This window comes from Leptonychotes weddellii, chromosome 6, assembly GCF_054177405.1.
Source record: "Leptonychotes weddellii isolate Sample4059 chromosome 6, ASM5417740v2, whole genome shotgun sequence".
NCBI classification, from domain to species: domain Eukaryota; kingdom Metazoa; phylum Chordata; class Mammalia; order Carnivora; family Phocidae; genus Leptonychotes; species Leptonychotes weddellii.
Window position 1 is genome coordinate 104,677,748 of NC_138374.1, and position 21,968 is coordinate 104,699,715.

A 21,968-nucleotide genomic window follows, 5' to 3' on the forward strand; every position below is an offset into this window, starting at 1 on the left:
CCTCACCCAGGGAAGTGTTTATTATAGATTTTGAGATTTTTAATTCCAACTGACATTTAAGATAATTTGAACCTATTCTCTGAACACAGACATGAAATATCCTGAAACTTGGAATTTTATACAGGTATTCTGTAAAACAGATGTACTCTGGTAAGTGGCTGCAGCGGTCATGTATGGCTTTATGAATATAAGGGAGAGCAGGCTGCGTCTGGACGCCTCAGCTTAGAGCTGGAAAAAGCAAACACAACATAGGCCAAATACAAACATAGACTTTATTAAATGCTGCTCAATCCCCCAATGAAGATCTTTCATTACAAAACAGTTTTCCACGCAACTGCAAGAGATTGGAATGGTACTCATAACAAAAGATGTGAGAAATACTTAACGAAGTGAAAACATACAAGACCTCTCTACAGTCAAGAACTCTACAGGGGAAGCCTACTGCATTTCCTTTAAATAAAGCCAGGCAGTGACAGTGAGCGTTCTGCGTCACCACACTGTGGGACTCAAAGCCTCCTTCCCTGGGTCCGGAGGGACTGGAGGAAGGGCAGGTTGTGAGGACTGGAAAGGTCCTGCCTTCAGCCTTTGGGAGGAAGAGGAGGAATGAACTTAGAGGCGGGCTCAGTGTTCACCTGCGCTGCCTCTATGAATCTGGGCTCATCGCTCTGGGGAGTTGCAGATGAGAGGGGGATATTCATGAGGAGCAATATGAAGAATTTGGTTTACTTTCCCAGCTTTTATTTATATTTTGTGCTTTAAAAAGTCTGGAGATTTAAGTTTCTGCTCAAATTCCAGAGTGCAGTAAATACCTCTAATGAAGGAAGGCTTAGGGCAGGTAACTCCCCCCATCATATTTCTGGGAGCAACAAAGGGAAGAGTAAGGATTACACCTTAGTTTTATTTTAGGAAATGTTCTTTTTCCCAGGATGTAACTAAGGTCTGCAGCAATGTGAAAAGCACATTATAAAAGGGAAAAATATACAGAGCAGACTACTATATCTATGTGCAACACAATCAAAAAAAAAATTCAAGTCATAATTCTTACCACTCCCATAATTATCTCATATCATAGAGGATAAAGTTCATTCATTTCTGTGAAACTTTAGAAGTGACACAATAAATCCATGATTAGACAAAGGTTACAATATACTGTGTCCATGATACAGCACACGGCTATGTTTAGTCCATATTTTTCATTTACAGTTGCCAGAAAAAAAGTTGGCCTTTTAATTATACTGAGAGGTTTGTTTCGTAATTTTTACATATTTCAAAAAAGTGTACAAAACTGCCTATCCAACAGAGGTGGTGGGCTTTTTTTATTCATCACTTGTATTGCTGAGAATACTGTGCATGTTGTAAGCACTGTTCTGCTTTTCCAGAGCTTTCTTTAGCTTTAGCTCCTCTAATTTTTTCCACAATTCTTCACGTTCCAATTCCTTCTTTTTCTCTCTGTAGATAAACCGAAATTTTTGTAGTCAGAAACCTCTAATTTAGAGCCTGAAGAAACTTGCTATTTGGCAGTGTGCTGGGGAACATACTGTTCACCCACATTTCACTTCAATCCCTTTACTAAAGCATTTGAGGCCAATTACCTGGAGCACCTAATTATTCTGTGTCACTCTCCTGAGTGATTACTGCCCCTGTGCATCTCCCGTACCAACTCAGAGATACTCCTTGCTTTCCCCTACATATTCCCACATCCACGACCGCTATTGTCATTTGTGCTTTATTACATTCACTCTCTCACCTAACCCTCTTACAGCCAGGAGAGCTGTGATGGTCATCCTCTTATGGAGACTGAAGGGTGGCTATGAGGTCAGCCTGGAGCCACTTCCGGGTGGAATCATCTTTCTAGCCACTAACTAGTTTGTATCTTTGATGTCAAATGAAAACTGAAGTTTGAAAAGGAAAAAAAAATTCAAAATATTTTTTGTTTCAACCATTTAATTTCAATTCTAAGGAAAACGCTTCTGAATAACTTGGACGAAACTGTTCTGAAGGACTGTATGAACGTCCTTCAGATGTTTTTGCAGATATGATGATTATTCTTAGTCATGTGAAATATACAAGTTTCATGTGATCCTAATTACCTTTCTTGCTTCCTAAGGTTTAAACTATGTACCTAATTTCTTTTCCTGCCTGAAAGGTGCTATTTTTTTTTTTTTAAAGAGTTATTCATGGGCTAGGATGGCCCTGAAGAAGAGCTACTATCTTTGTTCTATTTGCCACAAGAAAATCCTGATTAGGAATTTATAGTCAAAAGAGATCAGCTTTTCCAAACAATAGGTGATAAACTTTTTAGAAGTAAATGGTAGTTATTACCCTCAAAAGATGGGTTGGCTCAAGTAGAATGGTTACTGCCTGCCTGATGTTTGAAATAAATGAGAAGAAAGTGATTTTTAGAAGATTATTTTATATATGAAGTTCTCCAAAAGAGGTGATCACTTAGGCAGTTTTGTAAATGTTGCTATATGCTACCATCTCTAAAATATTTACTGTCGCAAGGAACAAAATATTAATAGTACTGAGCCAGAGGCATACCCATTATGTGAGCTCCCTCTGACCAAAAAAGAACTATGCTGAACTTTAAGCTACCACTTTGTTAAAATGGGCAACTTAAAACTACCAAACTGTTGTGCAAAGAGCAGCTGAAGAGTAAAGCTCACTATGGAAGCCCATCTGGACAAACGATTTTCATAAATACATAGATCAAATTGTATAAATTTGGCATAAATTGTATTTCATGATGCAGATGCTACGAGACCAATGAAGTCTGAGGCTCAGAATGAGATAAACAGGATTTATAATCCACATTAGAACTGTCATCTAGCCAACCAGTAGGGGAAGTTTTCTATTTGGAAATGAGTTTGAGCATTACAACTTGAAAGTCTCTAATGTAACTGACTTAAACATAATTTTAACTTAGGCAAGATACCTTATTGGACTGAATCACATTCAACTAACCTAAAATATATCAATAACTTGGTAATTAAAAATACCACATACCTTTGTCTTTCAGCTTTGTATGAGCTAGTAAGGTCATCGAAGAGCTTGCCATTCATTTCCATTAGGGTTTTCAGCACATTGTATACCAGTGCCACAATGGTCCTAAAATGAAAATAAGCAGTGTTGGGTCACAGGAAATGTAACATTATCATCCCTAAGTGGTGGCTGATTCACTTAATCCACTTTAGAGATGATAAAGTGCAAGAGGTTTAATAGTTTGCTCAAGGTCACATAGACAGTGGTGACAGAGATGATTCAAAATTCACATCTGTCTTCTATCATGCTTAAATTCTTAAAACGTTAGTTACCTTCATGTCTGCTCCACAGTCTACTGTTTCAAGCTAACAGTATTAAAAGATGAGAAAGAGCTACCTACCATAACTTGTAAGAAAAATAGAAAGTAGGATAAGGATGTTACTGAGGTTAGAATACATGCACAATCTGAACATTGCTAACGTGACCTTAAGCACTTCAGGTTCTCCCTGGGAGAGTGCTAACCCGTAGAGGTTTGTGCATCCTCTGCAGATGTTGGGTTGGTCTCCCCAATGGGTTTGACCACACAGTTGTGCAGAATGTCACACTAGATAGTCCTCCCTTCAGGAAGATTTGTAATTTTAAATTGAAACTAAGAGCTTTATAAAACTGTACCAAGTACACAAAAGAATACAACTGTGATGTTAACCTTGGAATAAGCTCCAAATCTCTATAGGTTTCATGTATGAGTTAGATCGAAGGACAAAAAGCACAAGCACAAGAATAACACAATCAACATAAAAGACACTTACGGATTCCAGTGTTCTTTGGAGATTTTGTACAAACTGCCAAACATAATTGGCAGAATTTTATCAATGTTCTCCTCAATCAAACTAAGAATATATTCATTATTCCAGAAGTACAATGCCCTTTCTGCAACCTAAGAAGACATTTAGAAATGTCAAAACTAGAAGAGAAAAAAGAAATAGTATAAAAATGGCTTTACTGGAAATATCTTACCTGAAAATGAGAACTGGATACACACTTGGATATCTGCTTAAAAAGGGGCTCTTCAATTTTTTTGAACTGTGTGGGTTCAATGACATCTAAGATTTCTTCAATTTCTCCTAAAAACATCACCTAGGTTAAAAAAATTTTCTTTTAAGAGACATAACATAAATTACACGGTGTTAACATAGAAAACTATAAATGAGAAGGTTAACTGACAAATTACACAGTGGGCAAAATTAAGGTCTTGATTGTATATACATTTTACTATAATGTTCAGCTATCCCACCAAGTCTCTCTCAATCCCCAAAAGACCACTTCTTGTTCAGCAGCAGTGACAATACAGCCAGCCCAAAGAAGAATTTTTTTTTTTTTAAGGATTTTATTTGACAGAAGGGGTTTGAGGGAGCAGCAGAGGGAGAGAAGCAGGCTCCTTGCTGAACAGGCAGCCCGTTGCGGGGCTCGATCCCAGAACCCTGGGATCATGACCTGGGCCCAAGGCAGGTGCTTAACCAACTGAGCCACCCAGGAGCCCCAAGAAGCATGGTTTATAATAAAGCCCTAAGATTAAGAAATTTTAATAAAGTTGTACTGTTTTTTTTGAACAAAACCTACCTCTTTCTGACTGCATGTTTTTGGCCAAAATTTCAGCAACCCTCTGATCACCTGCAAAAAAGGAAAAGTTTAGCACAAATTAAGCAATGAAGTTTGTTAACCCCAGGAAATTTTTAGTAATTGTGATTATATCAATATTCATTCTGAGGTAGATCAGTATTATTTAATATTCAAGTGTATCCCCAGATTTTCTGCTCAGCTTTATACTTTTATAATAATCCAACAAATATTTAGTACCTTTGTACCAGATACTATTCTAGAAGCTAGGAACACAGTGATGAACAAGACAGATGAGATCCCTGATTTTCCATTAAACATAGAAGTAATTTTATTTTATTTATATTTTATTAAAGATTTTATTTATTTGAGAGAGAGAGAATGAGAAAGAGAGCACATGAGAGGGGGGAGGGTCTGAGGGAGAAGCAGACTGCCTGTCGAGCAGGGAGCTCGATGCAGGACTCGATCCCGGGACTCCAGGATCATGACCCAAGCCGAAGGCAGTCGCTTAACCAACTGAGCCACCCAGGCACCCAACATAGAAGTAATTTTAATAGTCAGTGCTACTTAAGAAAATAAAGGAAAATATAATGACTGGGGGGGTGAGGGAGGGAAGTTATTTTAGGGAGAAACTAAGGAACGAAGAATTCCTGTTACTTAAAACCATTTGAAGCATGAGAAAGCTTCCCGCTTTATTTCATAGCTAGCACCATCTTGATAACCAAAATACAAGGAAGTGATCATGAATTTAAGTGAACACAGTTGCAAAAGTTTGTATTAAACTGAATGTTAACAGTGTATTAACAGAACACTACTACTTGCCCCCTTATGCCTTATTCCAGAAATTCGAGTTCAAGTCATTAGTTTTTAAGTTAAAAGGGAAAACTATATGATCATCTCAAAAGATTCTGAACAGTTATTTGATATGTTTGACTGATTATATATTCTGATAAAAATTAGTAAGCTAGAATGAAGAGAATTTCTCAGAAACCATCAGCAATCATCTTACATAATGGTTTCTTCAAAATACGCTGCAAACCATCAGGGCCTGGTACTTTTGTGGAAATACATTTTTGTTAAGAAATTGGAACTCTTAATTTTTTTTTAAAAAAGATTTTATGTGACAGAGTGCGCACAAGCAGGCGGAGTGTCAGGGAGAGGGAGAAGCAGGCTCCCTGCTCAGAAGGGAGCCCAACGCAGGGCTCGATCCCAGGACCTTGGGATCATGACCTGAGCTGAAGGTAGATGCTTAACCAACAGTCACCCAGGCGCCCCAGAAATATATCTTTGATAGCCTTTTAGGTTATTTTATAGTTGTAGTCCAGTTATATTTTATAGCCTGGTTTAGTAATAAACCCTCATTCAAATTAAAATTGGGAAGAACATTGTTCTGGAGACAATCCAGTAAGTTAAAAAGGATCTGATGAATAATCTCGGACAGGAATACCAGAATTATACTTATTTAAGTATGTAAAAGTATATAATGATTATATAGCCCCTAATTAAAAAAAAAAAACTGAAAAATTACTAAACTGAGTAGGAAAGTTCAGTATGTGGCCAGATAAATATATAAAAATCAATACCTTTATAAAACAAAGTGTCAGTAATAATAAAAGATGTGTTTCATAACAAAAACTAATGTACATAAATAAAATTTGCAAGAAATGTTTACTGATCATGAAACACTTCAAATACAAGATTCAGTATCATACATTTTTCCTACATTTAATGTAATTTCAATCAAATACCAACTAAATAACTTTCTGAAACTAAAAACATTTATTCTAAAATCCATAAATGTAAGCAAATAACCAAGAATTTTTTTGTGGGGGTAGGGGGAGAATTAATGGAGTGGAACCCCCATTACTGATAACAGCAACTAAAACAAGATGACAGCACAGAAACTGACAAAAAGATATGAAATAGGGATGCTTCGCTGGCTCAGTAAGAGCATGTGACTCTTGATCTTGGGGTCATGAGTTCAGCCCCACGTTGGGTAGAAAGCTTAAAGAAAACACAGGAGGTATGAAATAGAGGAGTATCTACACTCATGTGTAAATGGGGTTTCGTATGACAATGGAAGCATTTCAGTTCCATGGGAAATAGATGAATTAGCCAATTAAAGTGGTGGTACTTGGACTGTTGTCTCACCATTTAGAAAGAAAGAATTGTGGCTCTGTTGATAGCCAGACTCCTAAAATGATCTTCCATGGTCCTTACCTTCCTGAATTCACAGACTTGTGTAATCCAATCCCCACAAGTTGGGCTGGCCTAGTAACTTGCTTCTAACCAACAGAATGCGGCCAAAGGGACAGAATATCACTCCCATAAGTTACAAGAGATTGTGACTTACAGCTTACTAGCAGACTCTAGAGCCTGCTTGTCTTGCAAACTTTGATAAAGCAAGCTGATATGCTGGAGAGGCCCACATGACAAGGAACTGAGGGTGGCCTCTAACCAAGAGCCAGCTATGAATTTGAGGCCCTCAGTCCAGCATCACTTGAGGAACTGAATTCTGCCAATACCCACATGGACTCAGAAGCAGATCCTTCCTCATTTAATCCTTTCTATGAGACCCCAACCTGGGCCAACACCTTGACTGCAGCCTTGGAAGAGACCTTAAAGCAGAGGACCCAGCTACGTAATGCCTGGATTCGTGCTTCACAGAAACAATGAAATAATAAATGTTTTTGTTTTAAGCCACTAAGTTTTGTGATAATTTGTCAGACAGCAATAGAAACTAATACGTTTTTTACCCTCGTCACATACAAATTTCAATTTCAAATGGTGTAATGAGTTAAATGATGGCCCCCCAAAAGGTATGTCTATGTCCTCATCTCTAGAATCTATGAATGTGACTTATTTGGAAAATGAGCCTTTGCAAATATAATTAGTTAAGGATCTCAAGATGAGATCATCCTGGATTATCCGGTTAGGCCCTAAATCCAGTGACATGTCCTTATAAAAGACACACACAGGACAGACAGAAGCAGCAGCAGTACGAGATTGCAGCCATGCCACAAGCTGAGGAACACCTGGAGACACCAGAAACTGGAAGACGCAAGGAATGGCATCTCCCCTAGAGGATCTGTAGGGAGTGCAGCCCTGCTGCACTTTTGGACTTCTGACCTTCAGAACTCTGAGAGAATAAATTTCTGTTATTTTAAGCCACCAAGTTTGTGGTAATTCACCATGGCAGCCCTAGGAAACTTACTGATGGAATAAAGTTTTTACAGGTAAAAACTAAATCCATAAAATAACTAGGATACTGGAGAATATTGGGGTGCCAGGGTGGCTTAGTTGGTTAAGCATCAGATTCTTATTTTGGATCAGGTCATGATCTCAGGGTTTGAGATCAAGCACCACATAGGGCTCTGTGATGGGTGTGGAGCCTGCTTATTAAGATTCTCTCCCTCTGTCCCTCCACCTCCCCCCACTCCCGCACCCCCCACACTCTCAAAAGATTTTTCTTAGCATGACATCAAGGCCAAAAAACCATGATGATGAATAGATTCCACTACATAATTTATTATTATTATTATTTAAAGATTTATTTATTTGAGAGAGCGAGAATGAGAGAGAGAGAGAGAGTACACGAGAGGGGGGGGGGTTAGAGGAAGAAGCAGGCTCCTCGCCGAGCAGGGAGCCCGATGCGGGACTCGATCCAGGGACTCCAGGATCATGACCTGAGCCGAAGGCAGTCGCTTAACTAACTGAGCCACCCAGGTGCCCTATTATTTTTTTTAGTTCTTTAGGTAAAGATTAAAAACTATATTCAAACTTAGAAACTCCAAATGGATAAAAACTATTTGCAAACTATTAACAGGAAAATGATTAAAAGCAGGCAAACGACCCAAAAATGTAAATGACCAATAACTATATAAAAGGATGGCTTAATCCTCGTAGTAATAATAAAAAAAGCATATTAAAATGATATTTCATACCAGGTGCCTGGGTGGCTCAGTCAAATGTCTGACTTTGACTCAGGACATGATCTCAGGATCCTGGGATCCAGCTCCAAGTGAGGCTTCCTGCTCAGTGGGGAGTCTCCTTTTCCCCCTCTCTCTCCCTCTGCCTCTTCCTCCACTCATGCTCTCTCTCTCCAATAAATATAAAATCTTTAAAAAATAGTATTTCAGGGGCACATGGGTGGCTCATCTGGTTAAGCGTCTGCCTTCAGCTCAGGTCATGATCCCAGAATCCAGCAATCGAGCCCCGCATGGGGCTCCCTGCTCAGCAGGGAGCCTGCTTCTCCCTCTCCCTGCTGCTCCCCCTGCTTGTGCTCTCTCGCTATCGAATAAATAAAATCTTTTAAAAAAATTTAAAAAATAGTATTTCATACCTATTTGACTAGCAAATTAAAGCTTAATTTTCAGCAATGGCGAGGGTGAGGGAAAAGGCATCTTCAGACTCTGGACTGAAATATTAAATTGCTGAAACATTTTGGAGGGCAACTTGGAAAATGTTAAAATTTCCATGTACTCTTTGACCTAGCCACATGGTTTTAATTTTAATGATTTTTAAACATTTATATACATGGGACACCTGGCTGGCTCAGTTGATAAGAGATGCAACTCTTAATCTCGGGGTCATGAGTTTGAGCCCTACACTGGGTGTAGAGATTACCTAAAAATTTTTTAAAATTACTTAAAAAAAGTCATATACAGTAAAAAAAAATTTTTTTTTGGTGTGCTGTCCTGAGGGCTTTTATACACACATAGGTTTTGATTTTGTTACCAGCACCACAGACAGGACACAGAAAAATTCCAACACCCTAAACATCCCCTCAACCAGCAACATGTTTCAACTACTCATGTGCCCATTAACTGAAGATTAAATGTGTTATGGAATCTGATGTTACCAGTGAAAACAATGAAACAGATTAATGTGGAAAGACAGCCACATTATACTGAGAAGTGAAAAAACCTGGTCAGCACTGTCCCACTGTTTAACCTAGAAAAAATTTCTAGGAATATGTTCACCAAAGATGGTTATCTTTTAGGGAACAAGATTTTAAGGAATTTCCTCCAACTTGTGCTTTATGATTTTGTATTGTGTGAACCAAATTAATACACGTTATTTTCATAAACGGAAGTAACAATAAAGTCATTTCCATTTTAGAAAAATAATTTTAATTGAAGATATAGGTACACAAATAATGTAATAAACTAGCCAAAGCTCTGACTTATTTATAATTTGTAGGAAGCTTTGATATGAATACCAGGTTTCTAGAGAATGAGTATGAAGGCTCAAACCCAAGTATCATGGCCATAATTTGGGTGTTGAATGGCCTATGGTAGAAACTGCAAGATCTATGTATCTACAAATCTTTATGAATTGAAAAATATTTTCCTTTGTCAACTTGGACATTTACCTTCCTACCTCCTCATCCTGTTTCTATTTCCATTAACTCAGCTCACATAAGACAGACATCTAGCCATGATCCCCCTCTCCAATCTACTCTTTAAAAAGAAATCACCTATCTTCTCCCCTATCCACCCCATATTAATTTATATTTAAATTACATCTGTCTATAATTCAATTATGAACCATGACTTATTATGTTATGGGTTTTGTCTTAATTCTGAGGAGAGGTACCATGGATTTATATTAAGTTTTAATTCACTTTAGAGGTTATGTGGTTTCATGTGAATACTAGGGTTCTAATTCTCCTGTTTTATCTTTAAAAACTGCTTTTTTTTAGCTGTTTCCAGAAAGATCTGCAAGTCTAAAAGTTCAAAAACTCCAAGTATTAGGGAGTGGAAAAATATCTCTTGTTCCTTTACAGGAAGTTCAAGTTAGAGGAAGAGCACAAAGTTCATAATCTTCAAGCATGCCTAAGGATAGCCTAAGTAACTTCATAATAAAGAAAATCTTATTTAAATCCTTCAAATCTTTTGCTATTCTTCAAGAACTCTTAAGTTTAAATATTTAGATTTAGGATGCCTTGAAAACATTCTCTCAAAATACTTACTTCACCAATGTTAAAAGGTTTTTTGTTTGCTTTCATACTTTTCTATTTTCTCCCTACCTTTTCTTTTCTTGGATCTTCAATTTTCATAATATTTTTATTCTCTCCTGAATCTTCTCATTGTAGGCAAATAGCAGAATTCAAAGACTGAACTCAAACTTAAGAGTTCTTGAGGTTCAGTTCAACTGCTATGTTGATTCATAAACAACCTTTATTCCAAGATTACATCTGGATCACCAAAGGCAAGGAAATGTTTCCAATCCCTATCATGTGGTTTATCATTAATAAGAGGGAAAATCCTATTTCTAAAAACAAAACTCCAAGGACTCTCACAGTATGTTTTAATTTTAAAAGGTGAATGAAGGGTAGCCGGGGTGGCTCAGTCGGTTGGGCATCCAACTCTTGTTTTCAGCTCATGTTATGGGATGGAGCCCCGAATAGGGCTCCATGCTCAGTGGGGAGTCTGCTTAAGATTCTCTCCCTCTCTCTCTGCCCCTCCCCCAGCTCATGTGCACACTTTCTCTAAAAATAAATATATCTTAAAAAAAAAAAAAAAGGTGAGTGAAGAATAAAAAGATTACCAGTGAAGATAATATGCATATAAAATTTCACTGCAGTCATTGGATCCTGTCATCACACATCTCAACTATGATATTTTAATATTAATCGATATTTAAGTTATTCAAGATACAACTTCTAACTTGTGAGAACTCCCCCTCCCAACACTGTTCTTTCAATGCAGATTAACTTAACATTCCTTCTAAAGGACTTTAAAGTATATTACTACTGCTGTTTGACAACTTTACAATGGTATAAAGAAAGGTACAACAAAATGCTACAATGCACATTAGAGACATAAAAAGAAATAGAACACTTACTGGTTCTGTTAGTGTAGTATCCTTCTCCAGGAACTGTACGACACAGTAGGCTAGCTAAAATGTAAGGGACAGTTTATAAATATTAATGAATGAAATAACAGTGATACAGGATTTTTATATTTAGTTAACAAAAAGGACTACCTCATTTTAATAAATTTTACTCTCAATACATAAACACGAATATACTCACTACTGTGTAACTTTTAACCTTGAAAGTAACTTCTCTGTCAAAAAAGATGTTCTTTTTTCAGGAGTTACCTTCTGAATGTAAAGTGAAGTGAAACAGGACTAAAGCTAACATTGTAGTTTTTCAGCATGTTTCTGCACATATACCTGTACTGACAGGGTATTATTCTCTAAATGCTCATGGAGACTAAAATCACTGTCCAACTACGCTATCTATGCTAGATGGAACATTCTGCAGATATGTGGGACTCATTCAAAGTCGGCCTGGACCAGAAAACTTGATGTCATCTCTCCTATATTTACACTTAAAGTGCACTGAGCTTATTTAATAAAGCTAAATATCATAATACTTCTAAATTATAATGAAAATTTGCCTTGAGCAATTTACAAAGCAAATTGCTTATTTATACCTAAAATTGCTGCCTTAATATTTCTCAATTTCTCTGCCTTTATATCAGCCTTTGAAACAATATTCATTTAATTTGAAATTTGTCTGAAACTTACCTGAGCATGAAACAAAGCTAATCCTTTTGCAGTATGCATAGGAATAAGAACCTTCATTAGAAATTGTTTATGTTCTGCTTTCAGTGGCAATGCAAAGCCATTGATAATACTGGAGGGAAAAAAAGGCAGGGGGAAGGGTTAAGTAGTTACTACTTTATTTCCAAAAATTATATCCATGATCACATAAGGAACAGTGTTCTGCTTCAATCCTGTGTTGAATGACTTACCCATCTTCAAACAAGCCTGGTTCCTCTAAGTCATTCAATGATCCCAAAAGAAAACTGGGACTGCCAATGCAAGTCCCACTAAGTAATTTCTACCTTCATTTTCTATAAAGCCTATCACTTTATTTATGCATTATTGCCTTTATTCTCCTACCTAAAGCCACAGGGGAGTCAATATCACAATGCTGTTAGAACTTTCAATAGTTTCTGAAGCAAAAAAGTATTTTCTGACGTAAATTTTGAAGTTTCTCCTACTTTGCTGAAAGATTTGAAATTAAGAATTTTCTCCATAATCATTCTCTAACTATAAATAGAGGGGGCCTAATCTCAAGTTAATACTGCTGTGTGATGAATAAGGAAGGCAAAATGTTCATGTAAACTAAAAGGCTACAGATTCTTCTAAAAAGAACACATGGATTAGGACTGGCCTATCAATATCTCAACAAGAATTCTTATAAGTTTATCAAAGATTCACAATAGTTTACTTCATTTCTTCCCAATCAAATCCTAGAAATTTCTGAGGCAGTCTGGTAAGATCAGGCATAAAACATGCCACAGCTTCAAAAGCAGGCAGCCTATTCTAAAACAGATGTCTTGCATGGCAAGTACTTTAATATGCTGACCGCTTAAAAGCTATAAAAAGAATTCAGTTGAGAAACTATGTCTTGTGCTCTATATTTAAACTCTAAAATACGAAATAATTTTTCCAACCCCAGCTAAGATTCTAATACATAAAACATTCAAAGTTATTTAACTCTTTAAAAACAAAAAAACTGACTTACCTTCCTAATATTTCAAGGAGTTCAGCAACACCATTGAAATGTTCTGTTTCATATATAAACCTGAATTTAAAATAAAGATAGATATAATGAAAACTCAAACATTAGAAAACTAAACTGAGAGAAGAGGCAGGAAGGTAAAGAAATCAATCCTAAGCGCAACTATAAGAAACGTACAAGCATGCTTCAGGAATTCTTTGTAAACTATTTTGTCCCAAATTAGTTACTTCTTTTGGTAAAACTAGCCACAAAGATAATGGAATATTACTTCACCTGGAATATTTTATTTTACTTAAAAATTTAAAAGAAAGATGGGTTTTCTCAAGGAAATACTTTTCAAAATAGGAAACCTCCACCCATAGGAAAATCCATGAGAAAAAGACCCATATGTAATAAAGCCACTTTTATTCATAGCTTCGCTAAACCTAAACTACACAGACTGCCTAGCTTTCCAAGATTAGGTTTGCTGTTAAAGCAGGAAGTCATAAACTCAGATGACTACAGGACAGGGAAGGTGTTAAATGAGTAAAGTGGACTTAGGAAAGGAGGACAGAGACCTGCAGAAAGATGCGCTCTCTAGAGGAGACAGCTGTTACTGATTTGATTTCTAATTGTTACAACGTGGGAATGCTAGCCTAATTCTGCCAGATTTCCAATTAAAACAAACAAGCCAAACCTGAAATATGGGTATATTAAAGCTAAATCTCCTAATTAGAAGCAACTACTTGACAGATTATCATTTATAAAATAGTCAAAATATAGGCTCCATATAAATTTAATTAGCTTTGTCAGAAAAACGAAAGTACTTTCAAGAGCAAATGATTTAAATAGTATTTATACATATTTTTTTAAACAAAAAGCTCAAAGAAATAGGTAACTACACAAATTCAATGAATTTTAAACATGAACACTGGTATTACCTATTAAAAATAGTCTTCATTACTACTATCCACTCACATGAGAAGTAGGTTACAAGTTTCTAAAAAGTTATATGCAATCAAGTGACACCCACAAAATATGCTAAAAATGACTCAAATACTATCAATTAAATAGAGTTCAGATATTAAAAATTAATCTAAAGGAAGTGGAATAAAAAGAAAACATGGAGGGGAAAAAAAGTGCTGTATATGAATATATGACAAGTTTACCTGAGGAAAATGTTGTTAATTTGTTTTCTGATGAATGCTCTTAATCCAAGAAATTTCCCATAAATTCGGTGCAGAACAGTCTTCAGGAAGTCACGTTCTCTGGGATCTTCACTATCAAAAAGCTCCAGGAGCTTTAAAAAAAATCTGAGAAATTACTTTTTAAAAATAATTGAGCTAAAACTTCACTTTATTCTAATTTGATTTAGAGATAAACCATGAAATCTTTAAAACATTTTTAAAAGATTCTTAAAGATTCTGCCTTAGGTTGATTTTATTCTTGCTAAATAATGAAGCTAAAGAAAAGCTTAAGGAGTATTTCTTTTCACTTCATTTCAAAAAACAACATAATAATATAAACCCTTCAAAAAAAAGTGGGATTTTTTTTATTTTTGCCTTGCCACTCATTTTAAAATTCTATCCCTATTCTTGACTACTAACCATGGCTCATAATTTTAGAGTGTTGAGATTTGAGAGATTTTTAGTGCTAATAATTTAAAACGACATACAAAAATCTTAAGCTTGCAAACTGCAAGTCATTTATAAATAAATGAAGTTTAAAAAATACACATGTGCAAATGAGTATTTACAGTTTACTAGAATGATTTATACAAACCAAAGCTGTTTTGTGGTTTTACACTAAAAATCAAGTCAGCAGATACATGCTAAAAGAGCAAAAATCATTCATGAAATAATGAAATAAACGATGAGAGACCACAGATTTTTACTTAAAGTCACCTTAGCAACCAGCTGCAAAATTTTAAACCAGTTCAAACTGGCCAAATCATCATTTTCCTATACCTCTCTACACAACTCTTCAGCAAAGGCAGGATAAAGAGATCTGTGAAAAATTTAAAGTCAAAAGCTCAAATTTCCATTTTTAAAATGGTAAAGTGAATTTCTTCTGTCAAAAAATGGTATTACTGTATTTTAAATAAAACATTTGATTTTTGGGGCACCTGGGTGGCTCAGTCGGTTAAGTGACTGCCTTCACTCAGGTCATGATCCTGGAGTCCCAGGATCGAGTCCCATATCGGGCTCCCTGCTCGGCGGGGAGTCTGCTTCTCCCTCTGACCCCTCTCTCATGCTCTCTCTCTCTCAAATAAAATAAAATCTTTAAAAAAAATCATTCGATTTTCTTAGGAAATATTTTAAAATACTCCCTTCTCTATAGAATATAATTACGTATATGAAGTCATCAAGAAATTCTGTTCTGTACTTTGATATTGATAATTACAATCAAGATGGCAAGCTCTGAACCTCATCAAAGTTCTTTTCCCATTCTGTCTTGAATTATATGTAACTGTTTACATATGCATCTCTTCTACTAGAGTGAATATTTTTTGAGGGCGGTGATGACTTTAGTCATATTTATATGTCCCTAAACAAATGTCATGTTTATAGTTTGCATTCTTTGTTCACTTGGTTATTAAAGTCCTGAATGAGGCTCCAGCCAAAAATACCTAGGGTATAAGAATTTGTGTTTATATACCTAATAAATTCAGTTCAAATTATTCTAATTAAAAATGGCTAAACTACTCACTTGAGACACTCAAATCCAAGTTTCTGATGTTGGGTTTACTTAGAAGATAAGCTTTCAAATTAATAAAAGGCTGACATATTTAATTCAAGAACAAATATAATCTAGTACAAGTTGATCCTCAGGAGAAAACTATTAAACTAGAGAATAGCTGTTAGCCAAGTTTCAAGTCTATTTAAAGAAACTTATTTTAAAGTATTAATCTAAATAAAATAATCTATTTAGAAATATAAATAGATATAAATAAATAAATATAAATTCATGTAATAAAACACATATAAACCTCAGCATCAAGAAATTGTTTCTTATTCTGGCTGTGATACTTACATCTAACTGTGCTTTTAAGGGTAATTCATAACCTCTGAGCTTTTTCATCATTGATAAAATGAGGAAGGTTGAGTCTAATCTTGTTTTTTGTTTTTTTTAAGTTTAAGAAGGTAATATCATAGTCTAGTTCCAATCCTGACTGTCCCAGCCACTAGCTGTGTGGAATTAGACATGGTCTAGTTCTTTATAAGCATATAAGAATGGTGCCTGGCACATAAAAGTATGCACTCAATAATTCTTAGCTTCCTTTTTTCTTCTGAAATCCTATGACTTGAACATACCTTGGAATTATGCAAGTGTTTTTTTCTCTTGAAATAATGAATGTCCACATATATATTTAAGTTTTTTTTTCCTGTACTTTTAAGTCTTAAAATTACCACATAATCAAATAACTTCAAAATACAAAAGCTGAGAATTCCCTTATTTATCAAAAGTAACATAATAAGAATAACTAAGAGAAGTGATCTATGAAAGCATAGTCATCTAAACTGCTAAGAACAAATTACTGGGCTTTGGCTTTCAGATCATTCAGGTATTTAGAGAAGGTAGAAAATGGGTCCCACTCTACCAGTTTTCTTCTTGATCCTCCTCAAACCCACAGAATAATCCAGCAGCAGAAATACCTGAAGCTCCAGACTGAAGAAGCACTAACGCAACTGTTCCTCTCAACCTGCTTTTTATCTTAAACACAATTTAATATGGTATTACAGAGTTCCTTAATATACTATATTCCTTCTGTAGCACACAAGAGCTATAGAAGGAAATAAATATGCATTCATTTGCAATTACCAAACCAAAGCTCCCTCTAATCTCATTTTTACTTGTGAATGAAATGTAAATTTTACTGTTAGCACACACCTAATATTTCTTCATAATTTATGAGGAGCTGCTTGAATGGCTGAAGGACATATTCTTGACAATATTCTCCATTAATCAATATACTCACAGCAACCAGTCAGAATACTTCATGTATAGAGGTCAGAGGTAGGTATAAATGACCAAAAATCAATTCCAAATATGTGGAACTCATGTTTGTAGAATCTTTAACATACAGTAATGGTAAGAGGGTAGAAAAGGTCCTCCTAACAATTTTAATCCCAGCCTTAGCACTGGGTTCATCACTACCTTCTCACTCATCTTCTACCTTTCTTGAAAATGCAAACAACTCTAGAAGAGGGGAGCATCAAGTTCCTAATGAGACCTTACATACTGATAAGTTTCCAGAGAAAAAAGTGAACCTAGAAAGATCTGGTCTACTTCACAATCTTGTCTAGGGCCAGCCAATTCCCCATAGTTAAAAAGAGGCTTTTACATTGTTGAAAAGATTTTGAAAATAAAAATGAACACATTCTGAGAAATTAATTTTCAGTATGGAGGTTCCAAAAAATAATAGCTAATAACCAATTTATAAAATAAAAGAAGGGGGAGCCTAGGTGGTTCAGTCATTTGAGTGGCCGATTCTTGATTTTAGCTCGTCATGATCTCACGGTCCTGGGATTGAGCCCTGTGTCAGGCTCTGTGATCATCAGGAAGTCTGTTTGAGGTTCTCTCTCTCCTGCTCCTCCCCCCACTTGTGCGTGCTCTCTAACAAATAAATCTTTAAAAAAATAATAATAAAGAATAAATAAAAGAAGGTATCACATTATGTTTCACTCTATTTCCTTTTCTTCTTAAAGATCCCATTTATCTGTGGCTTAGGAACTGGGTGGCTAGAATGCCTAAGGTGGGAAGGGGAAAGGAAAAAGGAAAGGTCACTGGTAATTAGGAACAGGAAAGGAGCCTAACGCCCAAACTCCTAACAATGATTCCATTTCCATTTTTTCTGTCATTTCAAAGACACAATGCTTAAAATATATGTCAAAGTTCAAGTTCAAAGACTTAAAAATTTAAAAGAAGCCTTCTTTAGATTGAGTGGTTATACCAAATTTTCTCAAGATTGTCCAGAAAGGCTTGCTTTTCTGGTCTTTATAAGGTAACTATGAGAATTCAATATTGGACAAGATAATTCAATTGACTTCATTAGAAGTTCACTCCTGCTTAAAATACTCTTGTATTCTCAAAGCTACTTCACCTTTATCCTAATTGTCTGGTAAGAGTATTACATGCTGTTAAAGTGAAATAAACCATTTAAGTTTTGAAAGACTATTTTAAATCACAAATTAATAAATCATTGCTAAGACAAATATAAGAAAATTTAAGACATTAAGAATTCCTTACCTGTTGTACGAATTTCTGATCAATGTATCGCTTTGCAATGCTAGGCTGGAAATCAGGGCTCTCCAAAAATCTTAAGAAGAATTCATACACCAACTATGAAAGAAAGTCAAATAAAAGTTAAGATGATGCCTATAAAATTTTACCCAAATTTATCCCTTCATACCAAACATACCTTCCCTACCACCCTTGGAGGGAGATTTCCGACCTCATTAGAAAATGTGATGAGTTGGTAACAATTTGGCCTCCTAAGCTCCTGAAATTACAGGAGCTAGAAAATAAAAAGGACACCTATAAATTTTTTAACTAAGAAAAACTATTTTGCAGTCCATACTCACTGGGAACATGTTCTTTCTCCAGTGGACTCTTAACCCACCTCAATTTAATCTCCAGAGTTCTTTAAATACAGGATCAGAAACCTCCAGATAAGAATAATTATGTAAGTTCAGGGTTCAGGAAGGAATGTCTGTTTACTACAGTGAATAAACTAGAAGTCACAGCAGGACGTCTACTTAAAAAGCGCCAAGCATCTAGGGGCACCTGGGTGGCTCAGTTAAGCATCGGACTCTTAGTTTAGGCTTAGGTCATGAGCACAGGGTCATGAGACTAAGCCCCTCACTGGGCTCTGTGCTGGGCATGGAGCCTGCTCCCCTCTCCCCCTCCCCTCTCTTTCTCTTAAAAAAAACTATATATATATATAATATATATATAAAAGATATATAATATATATTACATTTAAATATATATACACTAATCCATATAAATATATATGAGTGCAAAGCATCTTAAAAGTAATAGGAAATGTTCACTCGCTGCACAAATCAGAATTAAAAGTAAGGTTTAGGGCACCTGGGTGGCTCAGTTGGTTGTCTGCCTTCGGCGTGGGTCATGATCTCTGGGTCCTGGAACTGAGCCCTGCATGGGGCTCCCTGTTCAGCAGGGAGCCTGCTTCTCCCTCTCCTTCTGTCCCTCCCCCTGACCCCACCACTCATGCTCTCTCTCTCTCCTCTTAAATAAATAAAATCTTAAAAAAAAAAAAAAAAAAAGTAAGGTTTAGTTAACTTGCCTCCATCACACCTACATCTATCTTTTAAGAAGAAAGGAAAATACACTAAAGTTTTTTTTTTATTGTAACCTAACATCTATAAAATGCAGGAGTATAGCCCCAAATGTGCTTTAATTTATAAGCTATCAAACAACATTAATCTAGTGCCCTAAAAGTAAAAAAGGAAGATTACATCCCAAAGTAAAAATAGTCATTCAATAAACATTTAGGTAGTCAGGCCACATATAGAAAGGAGAAAAAAAAAAAAAAGATTGCTACACTAAATTTACAGACATTACAACACACACAAAAAAAACATTACCAGATCTGGGCCTTATCACTCACCATAGAATAACAAATTTTTACTACTATAAGTTCAATAATATTCTAAGCCTAACAACAGTTTTGGGAGCTGAATAAATGTTTTTGTGTGAGGTATCTTTGCCCAACTATCCAAAGGAGTGATGCTTATCTGGTCTAATTATTATCTAACTTTTAGTTGTTAAGTATGACATTATAACACGAAAACAGAAATTGATATCAGTTTTTACTTATAATCTTATCAACCAGCTATACAAATAATTTTGCTTTGGGCTGCACACATGCAAAAACATACAAAAATGATCAGAGTCCTCTGAAGAGTTAGTAAGGTCTCATGGACTGCTACAGATTTTCACTGGCTACTCAGTGCCTGTTTTTCATGTCCAATACTGGCCTACTGTGACATTGTGATATAAGAAAACATATACTTGGTCTTCATCTCTGGTTATTGACACAGAGCTCCTAAAACCCTTGGAATTTCCTGAGTGATAAGGGGTAAGAGAAGCATTTTTTGTTATTTATAAGAAGTCCCTTTCAAACATGCTTGAGTTTAAGTTAATGTGGTAACTCCAGGAGGATGAAGCCTGGGTATCACAGGAAACGTGATGATGAGAGGGTTGAAACTTTCAGCCCCAACTCCCCATCCTCCAGGGAGGGGAGAGAGGCTGGAAATTGAGTTCAATCACCACTGGCCAGTGTTAATGAATCATGTTCACCTAATGGGACCACCATCAAAATACTCAACAAAGGGGTTTGGAGAACTCCTGGGTTGGGGAACACATCAAGGTGCTGGGAGGGTGGTACATGGAGCCCCTTCTCCATACCTTAACCTATGCATCTCTTTCATTTGGCTGTTCCTGAGTTGTATCCTTTATAATAAACTGGTAAGTAACAATAAGTGAAGTGTTTCCCTGTGTTCTATGGGCAGTTGTGGCAAATTATCAAACCTGAGGAGTGGGTTGTGGGAACCCCAGACTTAGAGCCAGTTGGTCAGAAGTACAAGAGGCCAAGACGCGTGACTGCCATGTGAAGTGGGGCATGGTCTCATGGGACTGAGCCCTTAACCTGTGCGTCTGTGGTAACTCTGGGTCATTAGTGTCAGAAATGAATAAATTATAGGACACCCAGTTGGTGTTCACAGAGAAGTGGTGAATTTCTTGGTGTGGAAAATCGACATATTTGGTGTCAGAAGTTTTCCTTTTTGTATATGTACACTGTGAACAGATACTGGGCACTGTATAACTCCAAAAAACCTCATTCACTTGTTAGGGAGAGAAGACAAAACTAGAAACATATAAAATGGTACATATACAAAAATTATATGGCAGAGGGGCATAGAGTGGCTCAGGCAGTTGGCACAGGCAGTTGAGTGGCTGACTGGGTGGCTCAGGCAGTTAGCTGAGCGTCTGACTCTTGATATCAGCTCAGGTCATGATCTCAGGATCATGAGATTGAGCCCCGTGTTGGGCTCTGCACTCAGCAGGGAGTCTGCTTGAGATTCTCTCTCCCTCTGTCCCTCCCCTCGCCTTTGTTATTAAAAAAAAAAATCTTAAAAAAATTATATGGCCGAGATTCAGGGGGAAAGATGGCGGAGGAGTAGGGGACCCTATTTCAGCTGGTCCCCGGAATTGAGCTGGATATCTACCAGACCACTCTGAGCACGCACGAAACCAGCCTGAGATGTAAGAAGATCTGGATCTCTACAAGCAGAATATCGCAGGCAGCTGGTTTTGAGGTATGAAGCAGGGAACCGTGATTCTGCAGGCAGATATAGGAGGATAAACAGCAGTGGGAGGGTGCCTGGCTGTGGGGATCCTACACCACCAGTGAGCAACAGCCTCACGCGCTGCAGACGGGGCACAGACTCGCAGACCCGCAGGGGCGGGGAAAGGACTTTAGGGCAGCCCCTGGAGCGGAAACCCGGAGCGGCGGGGTCGCAGGTGCACAAACTGGGAGCGGCTGGCAGTTTTAGAAGCACAAAGGGCAGAGACGTGCCCCGACCTGGAGGCAGGACTGGGAGCGCTGCAGAGGGGCACACAACCCAGGATGCTGCAGTTTATAGCAGCATGGACAGAAATGGAGACGGTGTGGCCTGGAGAGCTCACTGAACAACAGACTGCGATCTCTCTGCTCTGAGGCAGAGGGTTGGAAACGGTCTCTTCTGCTCCGACTCGCCGAAGAGACACGGAAAGCCACCAGGGAAAGGCGCCAGAGAACAAAAGCCCCAAAGACTGA

General features: G+C 36.9%; 1 protein-coding gene across 3 annotated transcripts in view; it reads right to left on the reverse strand.

Annotated features, from left to right (window-relative positions):
- Nucleotides 1–253: 253 nt before the first annotated feature.
- The window catches only part of PPP2R5A (protein phosphatase 2 regulatory subunit B'alpha), a 66,747-nt gene continuing 45,032 nt past the window's right edge, over nt 254–21,968 (reverse strand). For all 3 annotated transcript variants that reach the window (XM_006743926.3, XM_081824839.1, XM_081824840.1), the window contains exons 4-13: nt 18,371–18,463; nt 14,290–14,420; nt 13,145–13,204; nt 12,139–12,247; nt 11,449–11,502; nt 4,603–4,653; nt 4,000–4,119; nt 3,792–3,919; nt 3,007–3,108; nt 254–1,449 (exon numbers count right to left, since the gene is read on the reverse strand). In XM_006743926.3, coding sequence (XP_006743989.1) covers nt 1,317–1,449; nt 3,007–3,108; nt 3,792–3,919; nt 4,000–4,119; nt 4,603–4,653; nt 11,449–11,502; nt 12,139–12,247; nt 13,145–13,204; nt 14,290–14,420; nt 18,371–18,463 — 981 coding nt within the window. In that variant the 3' untranslated portion in view covers nt 254–1,316. The remainder of the gene's footprint in view (nt 1,450–3,006; nt 3,109–3,791; nt 3,920–3,999; nt 4,120–4,602; nt 4,654–11,448; nt 11,503–12,138; nt 12,248–13,144; nt 13,205–14,289; nt 14,421–18,370; nt 18,464–21,968) is intronic.